Raw genomic sequence first — 21,464 nt, 5'->3', positions numbered from 1 at the left:
TTGCAACTTCTAATTTTTTTGCTTTTCAGTCTCACTTTATTTCTGCACTGACAGTAGTGTTTGTAAACTCCAAATCCTTGTCCTCGCTTAAAATAGATGATACCCCAGTAGATGATCCATCCCTCAAAGTACTAGTGGCCAACAACAGCGATACACTCAAGCTGCTGAAAATGAGCAGCTGTCCTCATGTCTCTCCAGCAGGTATGTTATGTTTTTTGCCAGATAAAATGTTAGTAAAATGTATTGATGTATTTATCAAATTAAAAACTGATCATTAACCTCGTGGATGGGTTATTATGATTATTTCATTTCTTTTGCATAAACATAATTTTAATGTCATAACACAATATCATAAATTCTATAGCATTCCTAGCCTAGAAACTTACTTTCAACTTATTTTCTACTCTTATTTGGCAACTTGTGTCCAACCTGTGCAAGAAAATGGATTAAAAAAAAAAAAAAAGACAGTATTAGATCTGCCTGAGGTGCCCCTGCAGGTAAGATAGAATTTTCTCTAATTATAGTTGAGCCAGCAGGGTAGGTTTTGAATCAGAGCAATTTCATAATTGCTCTTCTTCTCGCTGTGTAGAGGGAGGAGAGTTGTGCTAAAGTTGCCACCTTATATTTTACAAGATAACCCTTTCCCTAAGTTGAATTTTGGAGCCGAGAGCCCATCGAATGGGGAATAGCATTATGAAAGCTCTTTCCAACTTTTCTTTTATAGAATTTTCTAAGCATTACTACATTATTCAGTTTGAAATCATTTAAATTCCAAATGGTTCATTTTGTAAAGTAAGTATAAACTCGCACTTGGTATTACTACTCTCTGACGCTTCACTTCAGACACATCCTCCCGCTATTGACATTCCTCCCAGTCTTTTAGCTGTGTTATTTGGGAAACCTGTTTTTAAGACACAGTGTTAAATCCTTGATCTCTTTACAGAATACTTCCCACCTTCTTGCTATAACTAAAGCCTGGCCTTCCCCCAAGAAAATGATTTCCTCTTGGGTGGAGATTACTTAATTCATTGTCCATGTGCCCTGCATGGAGGGTCTTGGTGATGGGAATGGCTACATCTATTCCAGTATTGCCCTAGCTGCTTCTGCCACTTCTGCGTAATTACTGAAAGTGATAATCTAAATAAAATAGAATTTAAGAAGATTGGACCTTTGGCACTTACTTCTGATGTGACCTTGGTCACATTTTCTATCTACTGTTTAGATTTGCTGTGAGAGTGTGGTCCATATTTCATAGCTTCATAGTGTATAAGGTCCTTTGTATCCTGACCTCCTCCTGTCTCTTTAATCTTGTTTGCTATTCACTCACGTGCTGCTTTTACTTGAGTCCTACATAACTATGGTTCTTAGTCCCTGTGTGTGTGGTTAGTACACTGTACTTTGTAGAATACCATTTCCCCCCCACTTCTTCATCTAGCTAACTCCAGGCCAGCCTTCAGAATTCGGCTCAGATGATCCAGTTTTGTTCTTATTTCCTCCTCTTTGGTTTAGATCGCCCATGTGTTGTTTCCGTAGCTCTCTGAACATAACTTAGAGCACTTCTCATACTATAGAAGAGTCTTTGCGTCTCTGGTTTCTCTGTGAGACTATGAGTTCATTATTCTCTTTATCCTGGTCCATCTCCTTTTCATTTACTTTTATTAAATATATACATCAATTCTGATAGTATGTATAAACTTGCATGGTCTCACCTAATGGCTTTTGGGCAAGTTGTTCAGGAAGGGAAGGGAAATGAAAGAGAGTATTTGTAATACTTTTAAATTTAAGAGTATAACTGTAGAGGATTTCAACTTAAAATTTAACATATTTGCATATTTTCTTTCTATCCATATTTTGCATATTGGGACTGTTTTTTCTAAATTGAAATTAAGGGCTGTTTTCTTTCTTCACTAAATATTTTATCAAACTTTTTTCCCATTTCATATAGTGCTTATAATTGTCTACTTGCTTGATTTCTAGGCACCATTCGATACTAGTAACTTGACTCTGATACTGTACTCTTGATTTTCCTCCTTCCTCTCTGTTGCTGCCATTTCTTTGCTGATTTCTCTTTTCATTCCTTAAATTTTGGTGTTTCACTGTGTTCTGTGCTGGGTCCTTTTTGTTTTACTATGGAAACTCTGGGCTATGTCATGGCCATCTATGGCTTCAATTTCATTCTGTATGTTAACACTTCTTACCTAAAGTTGCTCTGGGACTCCAGAGCTATGTGTTGAGCTGCTGATGGCCCAGTTGCTCTGGAGTGTCTCACTGGTACTACAGATTAATAATGAGCTTTCTTTTCCTTCTATCCAAATCTCTCACTTTTTCCTTTGTGCTGTCTCAGTAAATGGTACCATCCATCCTAGTTGTCAGGGACCTGAGAGACATCCTTGATTCTTCCTACCATTTCTACATCCCTTCACTCACCGAAGTATGGTGACTCCATCATGAAAGAATGCCTTGAATCTCTACGCTGTGGACTGAAGATTTGTGTTGAGCCCCCTCCCCCCATTCATATTGCTGAAGCCCTAAGCTGCAATGTGATGATACTTGGAATTGGGTTGGGAGAGTTAGGTCCTGAGGGTAGAGCTCTCATAAATGGGATTAGTGCCCTCATAAGAAGAGACAGGAGAAAGAGGATCTCTTTTTCACCATGTGAAGACACAGCAAGAAGGTGGCTGTTCACAAGCCAGCAAGAATTATGGTCCTCATCAGAACCCAACCATTGCTATTAACATCCTGATGTTGGACTTCCAGACTCCAGAACTGTGAGGAATAAATGTTTATTGCATAAGCCACCCTATCTGTGGTATTCTGTTAAGCAACCTGAACTAAGACACTGTACCTTTCTTCATCTCCACTTTCTACTTCTAGTCAGGCCCCCATAATCTTTGTGCAGTGCCGTCTTTTTTTTTTTTTTTTTTTTTTTTGAGATTTATTTACTTTAGAGCAAGAGAGTGACAGAATGTGAGCATGAGTGCGGTGGGGAGGAGGAGCAGAGAGAGGGAGAGGAATAAGCAGACTCTGTACTCAGTGAGGAGCCTGATGTGGGGCTCAGTCTCATGACCCTGAGATCATGACCTGAGCCAAAGTCAAGAGTCAAGTGCTTAACCAGCTCAGCCACCCAGGTGCCCCTGTGCAGTACCCTCTTAACCTGATATAACTTGTAGCCTGCTCTTTAATGTGATTTCCATGCTACAGACAGGGTAATCTTTCTAAAATACAAATCTGATTTTTTTCTCCAGTTTTCTTCAAAGCTTCTCACTAGGCTTTTGGTAAGATCCCAACTCCTTACTGAGGCTGACAAGTCCCATATGATCTAGCCCTTGCCTGTCTATTGGGCTTCATCCATAAAGATGTTACCTTACTTGCATTCCTGTGTATTGAGCTCCCTTCATTTCTTAGAAGGCTTGTTTTCTTCCATGTCTGGGTGTTCACAAAGTAAATACTATTCACTTTCCTTTTCCCTCACCTTTTGCCCTCACTCGATCCTTCTAATTGTTTATGTCTCACTCTGTTAGTTCTGGGAAATCTTCCTTGATTCCCTTGTTACCACTCCCAGAGCATTCTTGTTTCATTATCTGCTGCTTCTATTAGGATAAAGATGTCTCGTTCATGTTGTATTTTATTGTCCTAGCACCAGTGCTTGACATGAAGACGCTTATTAAATATCAGCTGAGCTAATCAACAGTTAGTTAGTTAGTACTTTGTGTTGTTGATAAAACATCATTTGCCTTATAAGGTTGCATACTTGTTCCTACATTTTTGCTGTGATTTAAAAAATGAACTATTTTGGCACATAGCCATTTGCTTCTAGTAATTTCTTCCATAGGACAAATGATGAAGTGGAAGAACTAGGTCAGAGGGTCTGGATGTTTTTTATGCTTTTTACTGTTTTTTCGTCTAAATGAGTTGTGTGAATTTATAATACCACCAATAATGAATTTCTATACAAGTTGTAGCATATATCGGTGTTCATTTCTTTTTATTGCCAAATAACATTCCCCTTGTTTAGATATATACCATATCTGTCTATTGTTTATTTGGTGGATACTTGGGTTTCTACCTTTTGACTGTTAGGAACAATGCTGCTGTGAAAACTCATATGTAAGATTTTGTGTAGACATAAGGCTTAATTTCTTTTGCATATATACCTATGAGTAGAATTACTGAATCATATAGTAACTGTTTGACTGAGTTTTCTATTGTTGCATAACTAACAACTACACATTTAGCAGGTTAAACCAACACTGATTTAGTGGTGTCACAGTTCTGCAGGTCGGAGCTATAGGCATTGCTCAGCTAGCTTGTCTGCTTAGCCAGAGAAGCTCTGAGTCTGACTTCTTTTCTGCAACTGGCCAGAGAAAACTCAGCTTTTGAAGGGCTTATGATTAGATTAGAACTGCCTGGACAATCTTATTAAAGCCAACTGTGCTATATAATGTAACATAATCATGGGAGTGGTATATTATCACATTTACAGGTTCCAGGGGGTTAGGTTGTGGAATCTTAGGGACCACTTTTAGATTAGGCTGCCACAACTGCTTTTATTGTTACCAAATGATATCTGTTTCTTTTATTTTCATCTTTGGTTACCATTCCCCGTGTTTTTGTTTTCTTTTTATATTAGGCTTTATGAGATTGTAAAGAACAGAGATCAGATTATCTTGGGTAATGAGGATTTATTTCAAAGTATATACACACCTTATAGAAACAGAAACTTTGCAGTGGCTGAATAGTGAAGCACAGATATCTTTTTTTTTTTTTTTTTTTTTTTTTGAGATTTTATTTATTTTAGGGACACCTGGATGGCTCAGTTTGTTAAGCATCTGCCTTTGGCTCAGGTCATGATCCTAGGGTCCCAGGATTGAGTCCTGCATTGGGCTGCTCCCTCTGCCTGCTGCTCCCTCTGCTTGTGCTCTCTCTCTCTCTCAATAATAAATAAAAGATTTTATTTATTAGAGAGAGAGAGGGGAGGGGAGTGAGGGAAGGAGCAGAGGGAGAGAGACAAGCAGACTGCACTGAGTACGGAGCCCCATGCAGGGCTTGATCCCATGACGCTGAGATCACGACCTGAGCTGAAACCAAGAATCAGACACTTAACTGACTGAGGAGCAACCTAGGCGCTCCAGCACAGATGTCTTTTATTCCCTGTTTTGTGACTCTTATACTGGTGATTCAGTTTATCTCTTCACTGATTCTATTGCCTATATTCTCCTTCCACTGCTATTAAGCTTTGGCTTATTGGTGCCTCTCTGTCTTGTCACTTCTCAAGCAATAGTTAAGCACATGAACTTAAGAGTCACTCAGTCTGTGTTTGAATTCCAGCTCTGCTGTCTTTAGCTGCATCAACTTCAAAATAGAAATAACACTTACTTTTCTAGATTTTTTTTGAAGATTCATGGGATAACATATCTAGTACCTGACGTATACTTGTAAAATAAATAGTAGATAATATGATGTGTTTTGTTCCTATCTTCATTTCTAAACACAAGAAATAAAGGTTTGAATAGATCATTTATCAAGTAGTATAGGCTGTCTGTTTGAATTTTTATACTAGGCCATTTCCGAGATCAGGTACTGACCTTCAGTAAGATCTCCTGCTGATAGGGGTTTGGGGTAGTTCTGAAGCATAGTGCCCTAAGTATAGGGAAACATTTATAGAACTGCTTTCTGGATATGTTAGAATATGTTAGTTACATTTAATATTTCTATTAATGTGAATTGGTTACTTATCTTTGACTCATTTATCTAGTGGTATCTTGGTATTTTTTCTTGGAAATTCGATAAGTTTATTATACACTATTAGCAGTTAAAACTCTGTTACTCACCTGTTAGAAATCTTAATTAAAAATTTGTCAAATGTTTTACTTAGTTACATAGGTTCTTTTATATTGCTTTACCTTTTTTTCGTTTTAATTAGGATTAAGTTTTCAATTTCAAAAAATGTCCTTTGGCCTCTGTAGCAGTGATCATATAATTTCTCTTGGCTTAACCTTTAAGTTTGGTGTTAATGATCAGTTTTTAAAAGAATATGACACTGTCCATGCATTACTGGGGTAAACTTTACTGAGTTATGGAATATTAACATACAGCTGACACTTTGGCAACATGGGTTTGAACTTTGTGGATCCACAGACCTGGATTTTTTTCAATAAATACAGATTTATACTATAAATACATTTCCTTTTACGATTTTCTTAGTATTTTCTTTAACTTTATTGTAAGAATGTAGCACAATATATACATGTATAACATACAAAATATGTATTAATTGACTATGTTATCAGTAAGGCATCTGGTCAACAGTAGGCAATTAGTGTTTGAGGAGTCAAAAGTTATGCACAGATTTTTAACTGTACAGGGGTCAGTGCCCCTAACCCCACTATTGTTCAAGGGTCAGCTGTATTTATTAATAATTTGTTAAGTGAGCTTTCATGTCTTTTTAATGTATCAGATTTAGAATTGGTTTCATTTTCTTATAGACAGAATTAGTAATAGGTTTTTAAATGTTTGTGACTTTCTGCTTGTCCAGCCATATAACTAAATTTTAAATTGTATAGCTTTGTGATAGGGAAACATGGTAAACCTTTATTGTGAGACATGTACTTGATTTAAATTTTTTGAACAGATGATGAACTGGTACAAAAATTTGTAAATAATGTCTTTTTTCTTTCAAGGTATCCTTTGTGTGGCTGATCAATGTCATGGCTTACGTGAACTGGCCCTGAATTACCACTTGTTAAGTGATGAATTGCTGCTTGCTTTATCTTCTGAAAAACATGTCCGATTAGAACATTTGCGCATTGATGTAGTCAGTGAGAATCCTGGACAGACACACTTCCATACTATTCAGAAAAGCAGCTGGGATGCTTTCATCAGACATTCACCAAAAGTGAACTTAGTGATGTATTTTTTTTTATATGAAGAGGAATTTGATCCATTCTTTCGGTATGAAATACCTGCCACCCATCTTTACTTTGGGAGATCAGTAAGCAAAGATGTGCTTGGCCGTGTGGGAATGACATGCCCTAGGCTAGTTGAACTAGTAGTGTGTGCTAATGGATTACGGCCACTTGATGAAGAGTTAATTCGCATTGCAGAACGTTGTAAAAATTTGTCAGCTATTGGACTAGGGGAATGTGAAGTCTCATGTAGTGCCTTTGTTGAGTTTGTGAAGATGTGTGGCGGCCGCCTGTCTCAGTTATCCATTATGGAAGAAGTATTAATTCCTGACCAAAAATATAGTTTGGAGCAGATCCATTGGGAGGTGTCCAAGCATCTTGGTAGGGTGTGGTTTCCAGACATGATGCCCACTTGGTAAAGACTGAATGATGTAGGGCATGGTGAATAGCACCTTAACATTAAGCATATTGTATTTATAATAAGAGTTTATTTCCTGTAGTTCTGATGTAATTCTATTTTGTGGCATGGAAATTTGATATCTGCATTGAATACGTAAGGATTGTTTATTGGAAGACCCATGGACCAGTTTCGGTCAGAAAACTTCATCTCTTTCTTTAGCCTAATAGCAATCAAAGCTCAGAAAAACTTTTTTTAAATGTGGTTCAGATCTGAAATGAATAACCAGTTATGAAGCTTAACAGTCTGAAAGAAACAAAACCTATATATTATAATATCTGAGAAGTGAGTACTAACAGGTTTTCCAAAGTTATGTTCTCTATGCATTTTTTAAAAATGTAAACTTGACATTTTAGGGTCTTCAGTTATACATACACCTGTTATAAGGTGTTTAATATAGCTCAGGACAGAGCATTTTGTGAGAAAAATGTAGGCTATATCATATCGAATGAAAGAGATTGGTTGAATGTTCTGGAATATGTTACAGAGCTGTTCAAAGAGGTGTGTGTAAGTAATTGGATCTCTTAGAAAACTGGAAATATCAAAGTGGTTATTATAGAAAGATAATAAACAGAGCCAAGATCAAATTAAAAGAAAACAACAGGAAGGGAGGCAGTGTTTAACTTTGTATAAACTTTCAGGTTTTCTCTATAATCTGCTAAACCATATAAATTCTCTTCTGTGATGTTACTATGTATGTGACACTTTGAGGCATCCTATTGTAAAGTAAGGAATGCTTTACCCGTTCTCCTTGGTTTTATCTTTGTTTAAGCTAGTTTTGAAGTATTATACAGTAATTGAAATGAAAAGCTTATCTATTTAAAAAAGCCAAATTGAAGTAATTAAAAGTAGAACTTTAAAATGTTTATAAATTATTTCCATGAAAGAATATTATTCTCCAGTGAATTTTAGTGATGGCTCATTTTTCCATTTTGGAATTAAATAGTTATATAAGTAGAACTTTCAAAAATCATAAAAGGAGCACCAGTGTAGAGTTCAGCATAAACAAGTAAACTTAAAAGAGGATATATTTAAGTTCATAATCATATTTTTGAGTAAATATTGCTCAGTGGACTGGAAAATTTTAATAGAAAAATGTCTGCAGTTTTGTGATTGTTAATTTGGTTAAAGTGCTATTTTATATTATTTAAGTTAGGTAGCATTTTTATTACTTTCATATGAATAAAGGTAATCCATACATTGCTGTAAAAATACTAAGTTTTGGGCTATATTTAGTTTTTTTAGGTATTATATAAGCTTTGATACTGAGCACTAGTGCTAGTAGATATTACCTTCCTAAGGGAAATTATAAATGATTTAACCCAACAGACTAATATATTAATGCTTGAAACTTTAGAAAGCATCTTGGTAATTATGGAAACTAACAGTCTTACAGATCTAATCTATTTTTAAAATAGATTACCTTCCTAGGAATAAAGTAAAAGGTTATTTTTCAAAAGGGTATTCTGGCCACATATAAATGAGAAAAAAGGCTGATCCAGACTTGGAAATTAAAAGCAATTATTGTAATATTTTCCCCTCTTACTAAACAGTAAATAGCTTTGTACAAGAAATACCTGTGTTAGTGGATGAAACTTTTTTTCCTTGAACAACTTTGGAAAATGGATTTGACAGTACATAATCAGTTCTAACCAAAGCTTTATTTGGAAATTTACTTTTTTGTACAAATTGAATTATATAATGCTTGAAATACTTTAAGTCACTTTATAAGTAAAATGCATAGCACTTACTTTGTTTATACTGTAAAGTATATGTTAAATGCTTTTATCAATTTGAGAATAAAGATAGTTACTAATGCTGTTGTATTATTATAATTTTTAAAAACTACCCTAGGATATGTACTTGATTTTCCAACAAGTTAAATATACAGATTTATGGTTTTAGTTTCAAATTTGTATTTGATAAATACAGTGTTTAATATTAAATAACTTTATGGTAGAATGACTATTTTGAAGGTTAGATGAGGCAAATGGAGTCTATCCTTGAAACAAGCCCTGATGACTAAAGTGATAGGAAATGTAAATTTATTTTTCAAACTTTATAAAGAAAATGGTTAAATTAGAAAGAATAGACTCTGCTTTTAGAATAAGAATTTACAAAACAGATTATTTTGAAATAGAATTCTTAAAAGTCCTTAAACCCAGGTAGCCTTGTCATAGGGAAATGTCATCTATAAATCCATACAATCAGAATAGTTTGTTGTGTTTTTTTTTTTTTTTTAAGTTTTATTTATTTTAGAGAGAGAGCTGGGTGTTGGAGCACAGGGAGAAAGAGTCCTAGCGGACTCCGTGCTGTGTGCAGAGTCCACTCGGCTTGACATGGGGCTTGATCTCATAACCTTGAGATCACAACCTGAGTATGACACTTAATGGACTGCGCCACCCAGGTGTCCCAAACGAGAATAGTTGCTAAACTATTGAAATTATTTTCATTTCCTGTCTTAACAGCTTCCAGAAAATAACTTCAATTTCCCTTGGTAATCTAGGCTGTTTTAACAATACTATCAGAAAAACAAAAAACAGGCATGACTAAAGATTAAATCAATTTACTGCATTCAAAGAAATTTTTATATTTACAGAAAAGCTTAGAATAGATAAATGGGAGGGGTTGATGTGAAGGCTCAGGCCTGAACTAGGCCCTTTAAGAAGCTGTAAGTAATCTGTACCCCATTCATAACTGAGAACAATCTTTGCAGACTCCAGCTTCGGTTCATCTGAGATTTTACTGTTACCAAGCAGCCAGAAAAATTTTACCTGCTTCCTGACACCCAACTATCCTTTAAACACAAGGACATATAGGACATATACAACAGACACAAAGCCCTTTATTCCAGAAGTGAACCAAGAGCTTATCCTTAGAATAATCAGTCCAGTAAAAGAATATATTAAGTAGGGGAGAGAAAATGTAGATGGGCAAATTTGAGAGCGCAGGAATCTACTTGGACAATGAAGGGTAAATGGGAAGATGCTGGAAACAAACTTCAGCAAGCCCATTTGCCTTTGGCTGTGAACAGGGAAAAACGCGTGTGGTTCTAGAATACTGTTCTTTGTATAACATACCAACAACTTTTTTTTTTAAGATTTTATTTATTTATTTGACAGAGATAGCCAGCGAGAGAGGGAACACAAACGGGGAGTGGGAGAGGAAGAAGCAGGCTCCCAGCGGAGGAGCCTGATGTGGGGCTCGATCCCATAACGCGGGGATCACGCCCTGAGCTGAAGGCAGACGCTTAACGACTGCGCCACCCAGGCGCCCCACATACCAACAACTTCTAATTAATAAATACATACATACACACATACTCTTAAAGCAACTCAAGTCCCAAAAACTTCTTTTAAGTACCACCAGACCAGATTATAAAACTAGATGAAGTTTCCTAAGACTTATTTTTTCCCTGATTTGAAAGGAGCTGATACCGAGGGTTCCAAAGATTTTACAGTTTTAGCATTTTGACCTTTTGACTGTTTTCCTGTATGCAACTATTAAAACACATTTGATGACACTTTGTGAGTATACTTAATACTGAACCAGAATTAATAAGTGAGGATATATATTTATTCTAAAGCCCTAAATCAAACTTCAACAAAATGGTTTCTCTTAGAGGAAATTTTATACATTCATAACTCAACAGAAAAACAGAAATCACGTTTAAGTTATACAGATCAAAGGGCAGCAAAATTTAATTGACAAATTCCTGCCTGACCGTATTTTGGTTTCTCAACTACCATTTTGAAAGCATCTCTACTCCAAAAGCCCTACTTCATCTTATAAGTATAGTTCACAAGTTTGATAAATTCTTAAGTACTAATGTGATTTTTATGCTGTGTGCAATAGTCACCTGAGTCTACCTATTATTTTCACGGAATTCCTTCATTTGTTAATATTCTTAGGAACTGAAAAATACTGAATGTTTTTTAACTATTTAGAATCTTGCTTTAAAATTCAAGTTCCACATCCAGATGTCCTCATTTGCCTTTGCTACGAGAACCAAGTTCTGTGCTTTAGAGTTAACACAAATGTGGCACAAGAGTTTTTGCTTGTTTCCCCAATGCAGTTCTAGAAAATCCGAAATGGTTTTCCCAGATCTCTTTTCCTAAAAATCTGGTAGAAGTTGGCATTGCCCGATTTCAGCCACTAGGTGGTGATAACGCAAAGATCCCCACGTTTGTGACATTGAAAACAACTAGCAGGTTCAAGAGGCAAAATTAGGGGTGCCTGGGTGGCGCAGTCCTTAGGCGGCTGCCTTTGGCTCAGGGCGTGATCTCGGCGTTCCGGGATCGAGTCCCACATCCGGCTCCTCCGCTGGGAGCCTGCTTCTTCCTCTCCCACTCCCCCTGCTTGTGTTCCCTCTCGCCAGCTGTCTCTCTGTCCCATAAGTAAATAAATAAAAAATCTTTAAAAAAAAAAAAAAAGAGGCAAAATTAATTAGGAATGTTTAGGCACTGTTAACATGAGTACATAGGCTAAATGGTAGGCAGTGAAACAGTTCTCCCCACGTAGCTGAGCAGATTTCGCCTTCGTGCTGCAGTAAGCGGAGTAACGCAGTGCTTCTCAAGCTATCTGGTGAAGGGAGTGGGTTTTTCAGACTGTTGTAGTGCCTATAGTTTTGAAAAAGAATTAAAATTAATTCCTAGACAAATGAAATAAAAACAAAGACATACAAAATACAAGCAATTTTTTTTATTAGATTCAGCAGAAACAAAATCACTTCAATAAGCTGCTGTAAAAGAAGTTTCTGAACGGCTTCCTAGCCTTATCTGTACTTGAGCAGAAACCTGCGGTGTTGGTGGCTGTGGTATGGGCACTGGTCTGAGGACTATACTGTGAGTAACCGTGAAACCTCGCTTGATAGTGTTTGCCATGCAGTCAACAGAACTGGATCAAAATGTGGCTCCGTTACCATTAGCTAGGTAGCCAGGGAAAGGACATTTAACCTTTCCAAGCCCCAGTGTGCTCATCTGGATCAGGTAAATAATACCTAAGTTTAGGCTTTGTAGGAGAACTCAGTGATAATGAACCTCTCAAGAGGCACTCAAATGTTAGTAGAAACTGAATAACATAATTAACATATTAACCGGATTGTGTCTGCTTCATCTTCTTACTGGTGTTTTTTCCATGAATAGACCGTGTTCAGTTGATCATCAGACATTTAAAGGACCTTGAAACCTTGTTTGATGGCCCTAAATGGAAGCACAGCTACTTGGAGATCCTTGACAAAAACCTGTCCCCTGAGAAGTGTGCCCTCTTCTACCGAGCTGGCATCTCTACTGGCTGGAAGGACTCCAAGAAGAGTAGAGTCAGAGGGTGCCTGTTCACCCAGATGCATCTGCAGTCAGACACTTCCGTGTCCCATGTGTCTGAAGAACTGCAGAAGCATTCGACTGTCAGCTCAAAGTCTGGGGTATGACTATAAAACCCAGGAAAGGCTGGCGCGTAAACTACATTAGGCCAGATCAAGGATGGCACTTTGTTCTTTGATTCATCATCATAGCTCCCATTTACTGTAACTCTCCCATGACAGACAGACATGGCTTCAGTCTTTACAACAGTCCTGACAGATGAATCACCTTAGAGATAAGGACACTAAGGTTGAGAAACGCTAAGCTGCCTCAATCACAAAATGCCAGTTACTGGCTAATTCTAAAATGCTAGCTAGAAACTTGGCCTCTTTAACACTGTTTACCTCATCTGGAAGCACAAGTGCTGCAGCTATGGTGTCCAAATTGGTCTTTAAGTGAAGAGAACAAAAATCAAACTACTAGACCTGGTCCCAAGAGTTACAAAGCTGTAAAGTCAGTCTAAACCACCACCAAGTACTTAAATGAAAAGGCATAACTACTGTACCAGAAAAAAGTACCTCCCATCATGAAAATGTCACTGAGGGTATTTAAAAAATCTTGGCACATCATATCCACAATTTAAAAAATATGGGTCCAAAGATCCTATATATCTGATATGAACTGTAATTCATATTAACAAAGCCTTGGAGTTCGAAATCAAGATCACCTAACGTGCTTACTTTGGCCAATGCAGTAAGTTTCAGCTTCTCTCCCAAAAAAGTCCTGAGACGATAATGCAGCAATTCTGCCCAGTGCATTTCTGCTCCAAGGCAGAAAGGCCTAGGAAATCCACAAATGTAAAACCACCTCCTGAAAAACATATGCTGGTGATAGAAGGAAAAAAGAACAGTAGAATTAAACTTTTATAAACTAGAGAGTGTTTTGTTTCTGTCAGGTAAAGGGATTTCTTCATAAGTTATTTTAATAAAAGGGAATTTCATAGGTAAAAACCAGTATTCAAAATTATAAAACAAATAGAACTCTCTGTGTATAATCACTGCATCAAAAATTTGCAAGATACTGAAGAGAAATTCCTTAGTTGACGAATGTGGTTTGAAGGGGTAATAAAATTGTTTTATGGCTAAAGCAAGAGTCTTATTTCCTGTTGGCCCAAACACAGATGTTTCATTTCCCAAATAGGTAGGTTCTCCACTGTAAAGAAATATTCTTGTATAGTTGGTTTCTATCTTCTTGAACTCTGCTCCAAGTTCAGCCAACTTCTTATACGTTCTTAACACGAATTTAGAACAGTCGTAGGATTCAAACCATGTCTCCGCCCCTTTTTCTGGACTGGCTTGGACAGTCCATGTCTCGTAATAAATCCCCGTTTCATTGTCCTGCTTTACCCACTTTGCCATTTCATTAAATGTGCTTCCTAGGTAAAAAAAAAAAAAAAAAATTACTTACGTGAACATCAAACTTAATCATATTAGTTTCAAGTAAAATGTTCTAACCTGATGATTAAGGCCATGAATAAATAATAGTTTTATTATTATTATCTATTTATTATTTATAGTAATAGTTCCAAACCTGCATCTCATGATAGGAATCCAAGCTCAGCCAATTTTTATTCTACTTTTCAAGGCACAAGGTATCTCTGAATTGTAAACATGTAAACATGGTATATAAAGTCTTACATAAAATCATTTGAGGTATAGTCAAAAGCAAAATTATACACATGCAGAAGCCCTCTTTCTTTACCCCACTCAAAAAATCTTGGATTCAGAGGCAAAAGAAAGAAAACAAGGAAAAAATTGTGGAAGAGGTAAAAGTGAATGGGGCAAAGGCAGTGCTAAGAATGGAGGCGGGGGAAATGCAGAGCTCTTCCGTCATGCAGCACGGTATGCATACAGTATGAATGGCAGCCAGGGGACCAGCTACTCAAGAAGGCTGGCCTACTGATGTTACAAGAGAAAGTACTTACTATAACCTATCCACCTTGAATATTTGTTATTTCCCTTTTCTCTCTATACTTGCAGCTGTTGGGATTCTGCTTACAACCTTCCCACTAACCATACAAATTCTTCCAATGAAGCAACTGAACTGGAAATGTTTTTGGCCACGTTTGTGAACTATCCAGATTCCGGAACGGCTCACACTCTCCTACCACCTTGTACCAGACCAGAGGACTCTCTCCAAAAGTTAACAAAACACCATACTTTGCCTGGTTACAACCTCATCTGGGCATTTACAATGCCTAGTAGAGCTTGGCCCCGACATTTCACTGTCACCTTGTGTGAACCTTTATTCTTAAGTGCTCCAACTTGAGCCCATGAAATCAATACGTCGTGTCCTATAAAATGAATAGAGTGGCTGCTTTGATCAATTTTGTGGAATTAAAATTGTGGAATAATATAAAGCCTGTTTTCTTAGGACTGGGGATCCAGTTCTTAGTGTTCAACTTTAAAAAGTCACTGCTGTAATTAAGAGAGAATAATACTTCAAAACACTTCTGTAACATGAGAAAATATCAAGGAATAGGATTAATCACAAAGCAGATGGATAACTTGAAAGATTTAAGTACTAGCATATTACAAACTATTATACATGAAATAATGATCACTTGTTCATATCATACACTGATGTCAGAAAGAAAAATTTTCAGATGAGATAGGTGGACAGATAAAGGAGAAATGTGGAACTGGCCTGAAATGAAGAGTACGAACCCCAAGCACAGTTAAAAGAGAAATGGACTTTGATATTCTTGGGATGGTTTGGGGCACATCAATTAGAAAGTAGGAAGGAAGATCAGATAACAGCACAGTGTACAGTTAGATGACCCCCAGATGACATTTAAGACACCATTCTATTCCTGCTTCTACAACCGGACCTGTGACTTGAAGAGACTGGTAAGTCATGCTACCTGGTTGACCCTCGATTCCTTACTTACAAAAGGAAGAAGAGTGTTTTCTCGTCACTGAACTGTGAGATAACATGCTCCAAAATGCTGTACGAAGAGCTATCCAAGTGGAAAGCATGATAACATCCTCCAGTCCTGTGGTTCACTGAAGAATTCTTATCACAAACAGGGCTTTCATTCCAGATTATTTCCACTTTCTTGGAGAACACCAATTACAACGCAGAGCTCTATGAATCATACGGGCAAGCCCCCTACCTCTAGCATGCAATGACAGGCTCTTGCCCATTCTACACAGGAGGTAACGAGTCAATAAGGTCAAATGTCACCCCAGGTCACACACCAGTTTCTGATAAAAGTTCTGAACTATCTTCATCACTACCCAACAATGCAACACACATAGCAAAATTCCAAGTGTTTCAGCAACTTTCCAAAACATCCAAAAGAACAGAAAATCTTAGAGATAAAATATTTCAGTTGCTCGATGAGCCTTAAATCCATAAGATTGTGTGTATTTTGGGAAGCAATGTAGAGAAGTAGTTAAGAAAATGGTCAAAGGGGTTCACTGCCAGGGTTTCAGTCCCACTTACCTAGCTGTGTGACTTTAACCACTTTGTGCTTCAGTTTCCTCATCTGTAAAATGGTGTGTGTGTGTGTGTGTGTGTGTGTGTGTGTGTGTGTGGAATAACAGTCTCTGTCTTGGGGTGGTGGTGAAGATAAATGATGTGATATAGATTAAGCACTTGGAACCACTGCTGGGCCCAGAGTAAATCCCCATAAGCGGTAGCTACTAGTATTTCTTGACATAAAAGCATGTATCATCACTGAAAGTCTTTTTCCAGATACAGTTAACAGGACCTTTAATCAGTTACTCTGTCAGGCATTTTGTGGATTTTCTTCCACTATTTTATTTAGAAAGTCTAACTTAATTGCAGAAAACATTTGATCATTTCATTTATTTTTTACCATGGAATAGAGGAGAAACGCTACTCATCGTCTAAAGGTGACGACTGGCATAAGCAACAGTTTGGGTCAAAAGTTATTGCTTCCAGAAGTACATTTTGTACACTGACCTCTAAAGAGTAGAACATGACTGAAATGCCTCAATGAAAGTAATTTTTTTCATTTGGCTATTGATGCAATCAGCAAATACTGCCATATTTTTGAAACTTACCTGATATGGTTGCTACTAGAACTAATGTCCCATTTTCCTTCCAGTGAATATCATCAATTCCTTCAAAAAAGCAGGCAGCTCCTTGATTACACCAGAAAGGGGCATTCATTTCGGGTCGGAGATGGGGAAATGTACAGTTTCCAAGCTGGAAAAGTTCATACCATTCCATTGTGTAGTTCTTGCCAGTTAAAGTACTCTTGAATCCAATGGCATCATGCATAATTTTCTGTGTAAAGATCATACACGTATAAAAGCATTTGTGAAGGAACCACTGGCCCAGGAACCAAATGGGAGAAGATGTAACATACCACAACTGTGTATCAAGGAGAACAACTGCTCAGCTATTCCTCTTCCATATTGCTATTCTTGTGTCCACTGTGCGGCTCCCCAAATTCCAGGCCCTCCTCCACTCTGGTTTTGACCACTGCTGCTTATCTCAGAGAGTAAGGATGTTTGCTATACGGACATGCTCTTAATTTGCTTACAGTTTAAAATGAGTTCGAGAAGCTCTGTGCCAGTCTCAGGAAGTCTATATACTTTACAGGGCGATGAGAGGCTCAAATGGTGAGCTAACCTAGGAAAAGTGTGTACAGCAGGGACTGGAAGTGAAGTGTTTCCTGCCTGCCTTGCACCTTCCTCTGGGCTTCTTTTCTTACTTTCCAGGAGATGGGTGCAGGAGGTGGGTACGGGGATGGGACAGCAAAAGGGATTAAAGCAGCTGCATTCGTTATTGTTTGGATCACAAAGTATGGTAATATATTTTGACTATACATTTGGAAGATTTTATTTATTATTTATTTATTTATTTGAGAGAGAGAGCTTCCAAGCACATGCGTGCCCTCAAGAGGGGGGTGCGGGGCAGAGGGAGAGAGAGAGAATCTCAAGCAGACTCTGCCCCCCCAAGCACGGAACCAAGGCAGGGCTGGATCTCATGACTCCAAGATCATGACCTGAGCCAAAACCAAGAGTCAGATGTTTAACCAGCTGAGTCACCCAGGAGCCCCACTGACTACTCATTTTAAACATGCCAAGAAGAACTACAATTAAACATTATCTCAATCAGCCCTTTGAACAGCGATTAGTCCCTCAAATCCACTTAATAAATCATTTAATTAACCAAAGTTATACGATCAAGATGCAGCCTTACCAAGTGTCCCAGGAGGTTCCCATATTTAAATTCCCATACTGGGGCTTGTAACCGAAAGACTTCAATGACATCATCACCTTTCATAACTGGGATAGGTGAGCCAGTTGGACAGAATGTGTACTTAGCTTGACAATAAGGATCTGGTTCTGGACGGAAGGAAAAGCGTCTAATAAAGAAAAAGAAACCACTAACTTAGATTCTAATAGGAATTTGGTTCCTCTTACACATTTTAGCATCCAGATTTTAGTATCACTGTCAATAACATTTTCAGAGAAAACATTCAAAAGTTTAGCCCATAGTGTTTAAACATTTTATCTGTTATATGTGAGCAAACTCCAATAATGTCTTTACTTATTTTTAAAGATTTTATTTATTTATTTGACAGGGAGAGAAAGTGCAAGCAAAGGGAGCAGCAGGCAGAGGGAGAGGGAGAAGCAGGCCCCCCACTCAGCAGGGAGCCTGAAGCGGAACTCGATCCCAGGACCCTAGAATCATGACCTGAGCTGAAGGCAGACGCTTAACCAACTGAGCCACCCAGTGGCCTCCAGTGATATCTTTAACAGCAAGTGATACTTGAAAAGCACTTTGATAAATGCGTGCTTCTCTGTTTTCTGCTCCCTTTGTGAAAATCTTGAAGACAGGAGGCTTAACTTAAAATGTTGACAGATCAGACCTAATTCAATAGACAAACATTTACTGAATAAAGGAGTATTTTTCAAGTAATATTTAATTTCCTAAACAATCCATGTTAAGATTCCAAAATAATTAAGATTAAATAGAATATATTTTCTATTTTCTTAAGAATTAACCAACAGGAGTGCCCCTCTATTTGCTAGATGGGATGTGGCCCAACTTATGAATTGTTTAATAAAGCCAATGAGATCTTTAAAGTTAAACAATTTTAAATAATGAAATTAACCAATGATCCTTCAGCCAGTATTTATTAAAGCTCTACTATGTGTAGGATACTACACTAGGAAGGAGGAAAACAAAATGAAAATGATGTTCCCTTCAGAACTGGGGGCTGGGAATCCATTAAACACGTAAGGAAGTGCGGTGTGGTAAGTGCTAAAGAAATACGCAGAGTCCTACGGGCACAAAAAAGAAATCGCTTCTACCTGATGTGGGGATGGGAGGGCAAAGAAGAGATGAAGACCTAGCTTAGGTTTTTAAAATACTTCCAAAGGTCAGGACACAAAAGCAGAGAAAACATTAAGTATTACAAGACAGAAGGTAAATAAGACCGTAAAATAAGGAATTTGGGCTTCAGGGCAGGAGAGGGAGGCAGGGACTGTCATGTGGCATGACACAGAGCGAACCGCAACCCCTGGACTTCTACAGCTGGCGAGGAATGAGCCTCTGAGCGAGCTTCAAGGATTGTTAAGTGGCGGCCCTGGTCTGACTGGATTTGCACACAACAAACCTTATTTTATGAGTTAGAAGAGGGCGGTGAGAGAGGGGAAATTAAGGCAGAGGTCAGTTAGGAGGTTACTGTAGTAATGTGACAAGAGAAGACCTCCCCCTCCAGAAGGCCATGGCAATGGGACAAGGGGGCGGACTCTAGAGTGGACACCCCTATCACCGTCTGTATTTGGTTCTGCAAGATACCGATGAATGAAAGACGCTGCCTCCATCTATCCTCTAAAAATCCTGGATCTCTAAGGTTTTAGACAGATCTGTTCTTTTATAACCCTAACACATCAACAAAAATTTCTATTTTAAGAATTAAAATATTGATGTTAGCCAAAAATATTAACAATAGGCTCCTCAACGTTTGAGACTTACGTATACTTACTTGTTTTATAGGTACTCATCTGGTTTAAACAAATACATAACTATATACAGCTTTCACTTGCCCAAAGCTAAATCTCTTGTAGGTCAAGGGTAATTTCAAAAGCATAATTTGTGTCAACTTAATCAAGTTAAATTTTACTATATTCAGTAGAGAAGATTAAATATAATTTAATACACGAAACTTTTATAGAAACACGAAGTTATAGTCCATGCCTTGCCCTAGTTTTAAATCAAGTAGTTTTGGATTTACGATCTCTTCCTTATTTTATTGAACATTTAATTTTTACTTCTAAGATCGTAGTTTTTTTCAAGAAAACCCAAACTTCTCTTTTCATATATATGAAGCAAAACAAGGAAGTGGTGCAAACCATTTAGAGAGCAGAATACACTAATATCTGGGCTTGACAACAGCTGGCGTTTACTAAATGTAATCCTAACAAACCTGGGGGAAATGCTACTATTCTAACTCAGGACATGTGGTTACAAAGATACGGAGTATGGAACAGCTAGCGATGGTGGTGCCCGATTTGACTGGAACCCAGAACTCTCTCCTGACCACTAGGTTAAACTGCCTCCCCACTCACTATTTTGTCTTCCGAAATAGTTGTGCGTTTTCAAAAGCCCTGCCTGGTGTTGACAGCGTGTTTTGTTTCTGTGTATTTAACCACCTGACCATCTTACTCTGTGTAAATACTTTTCTAGGTCAGAGGCTCCAATCAGCTTCACAGGTTTGCAGTCTCTGTCCTGGTCTTATGACTACATCCCACACCCAGACTGGAAACGGGGGACAAACGAGTCACCAACCTTCCTGGGGAGCCCGAGTCCACGGGGGCGGGGGATTCCAAGGACGCGTGACTTTTAGGGATAAAAACGGAAAGTCCCAGAGAACCCCGGCCAGTAGGTCATGCTGTACATTGTGCCAATGGGTATGCGCTCACCATAACTAACGACGTGCAGGACGTTAAGTAATAAACGCGATATTCAAAGTCTCCCCAAACTATTCAAACAGTCTGTTACTTGTATCTAAAAGTCACTCAATAAAATGACATTATTCCCCGTTTCTTCCATGATTAGGGACGGTCCTGCGCCTAGGTCACCTAGAAACTGGCGCAAGTGTCCCGAGAGGAAGAAAGACCCCAGGGCGGCGCGCGGATGACAGCTGCGACTCCGGCGCTCTCAACGCGGTCCTTCCCCGCGCCAGGAGAGACTCTGGGCCCCGGCACCCCGCCCCGCCAGCCGCGGCCGTGCGCGCGCCCACCCCGCCGTGCCCGCGCGCCGCGCGCACTCACTTGTAGGGCACGGGCCACTGGCGCCGGGAGGGGCCGGCCGCGGCCGTCGCCAGCCACAGGAGCGCTAGGGCCCAGCGCCAAAGCGCGCACCACGGGGCCGCACTCGCGGCCCGCTGCCCCTCGACCCCCAGGTCGGCGCTCCCCGCCTGCGCCATGTGGCGGCTCCCGGTGCTTCCGGCGCCTCCCCAGCCCGGCGACGCGGACGGCCCGCGAGCTGAGCATGCGCGAAGCCACGCCCCCCGCGCCGCGCCATCCCCGGACCGGGCCACTCGGGTCCGGCCGGTCCCGCCCTCTCCCTGGCCGGAACCTGGGCTCGGCGGCGCCGGACGCCCTCCTGAGCCGGAGGGAGCGGAGCCCTTCCGTGCAGAGCTTTTTCCTGTCCGCAGAGGCCCGCACGGTGGCGGCTTTCAAACTTTGCCGACCGGGAAGGTGCTTGGGTCGGACGGAGCATTCCATCCGGGCCTCGGAGCCTGCTTTTTCT

The 21,464-nt window shown here is 39.1% G+C and overlaps 2 protein-coding genes across 4 annotated transcripts in view; one reads left to right on the top strand and one right to left on the bottom strand.

The window, feature by feature from the left end:
* Positions 1–15,077, top strand: part of FBXL3 (F-box and leucine rich repeat protein 3) — a 26,303-nt gene extending 11,226 nt beyond the window's left edge. Inside the window, exons 4-6 of one of the 2 annotated variants that reach the window (XM_040623701.1) lie at positions 30–201; positions 6,681–6,951; positions 14,702–15,077. In XM_040623701.1, the coding sequence (XP_040479635.1) occupies positions 30–201; positions 6,681–6,951; positions 14,702–14,990 (732 nt within the window). In that variant the 3' untranslated portion in view covers positions 14,991–15,077. Of the gene's footprint in view, positions 1–29; positions 202–6,680; positions 9,180–14,701 lie in introns of those variants that run through there. The other variant, XM_040623695.1, reaches the window with a different exon arrangement.
* On the bottom strand, positions 13,573–21,464 carry CLN5 (CLN5 intracellular trafficking protein). Of its 2 annotated transcripts, XM_040623708.1 has the most exons (4): positions 20,984–21,193; positions 17,901–18,066; positions 16,754–16,979; positions 13,573–14,097 (listed from the first exon to the last, which is right to left on the bottom strand). In XM_040623708.1, the coding sequence occupies exons 1-4, from the start codon at positions 21,136–21,138 to the stop codon at positions 13,586–13,588; spliced, it is 1,059 nt and encodes a 352-aa protein (XP_040479642.1). In that variant the 5' UTR covers positions 21,139–21,193; the 3' UTR covers positions 13,573–13,585. The 2 variants fall into 2 exon arrangements, with proteins under 2 accessions (XP_040479642.1, XP_040479639.1); XM_040623705.1 differs by lacking the exon at positions 17,901–18,066 and having other exon boundaries at positions 20,984–21,464.

This window comes from Ursus maritimus, unplaced genomic scaffold (assembly GCF_017311325.1).
Source record: "Ursus maritimus isolate PB19 unplaced genomic scaffold, ASM1731132v1 scaffold_10, whole genome shotgun sequence".
Classification (NCBI taxonomy): Eukaryota; Metazoa; Chordata; class Mammalia; order Carnivora; family Ursidae; genus Ursus; species Ursus maritimus.
The sequence above is the reverse complement of the archived record's forward strand: the minus strand, read 5'-3'. Positions and strand labels throughout refer to the sequence as shown.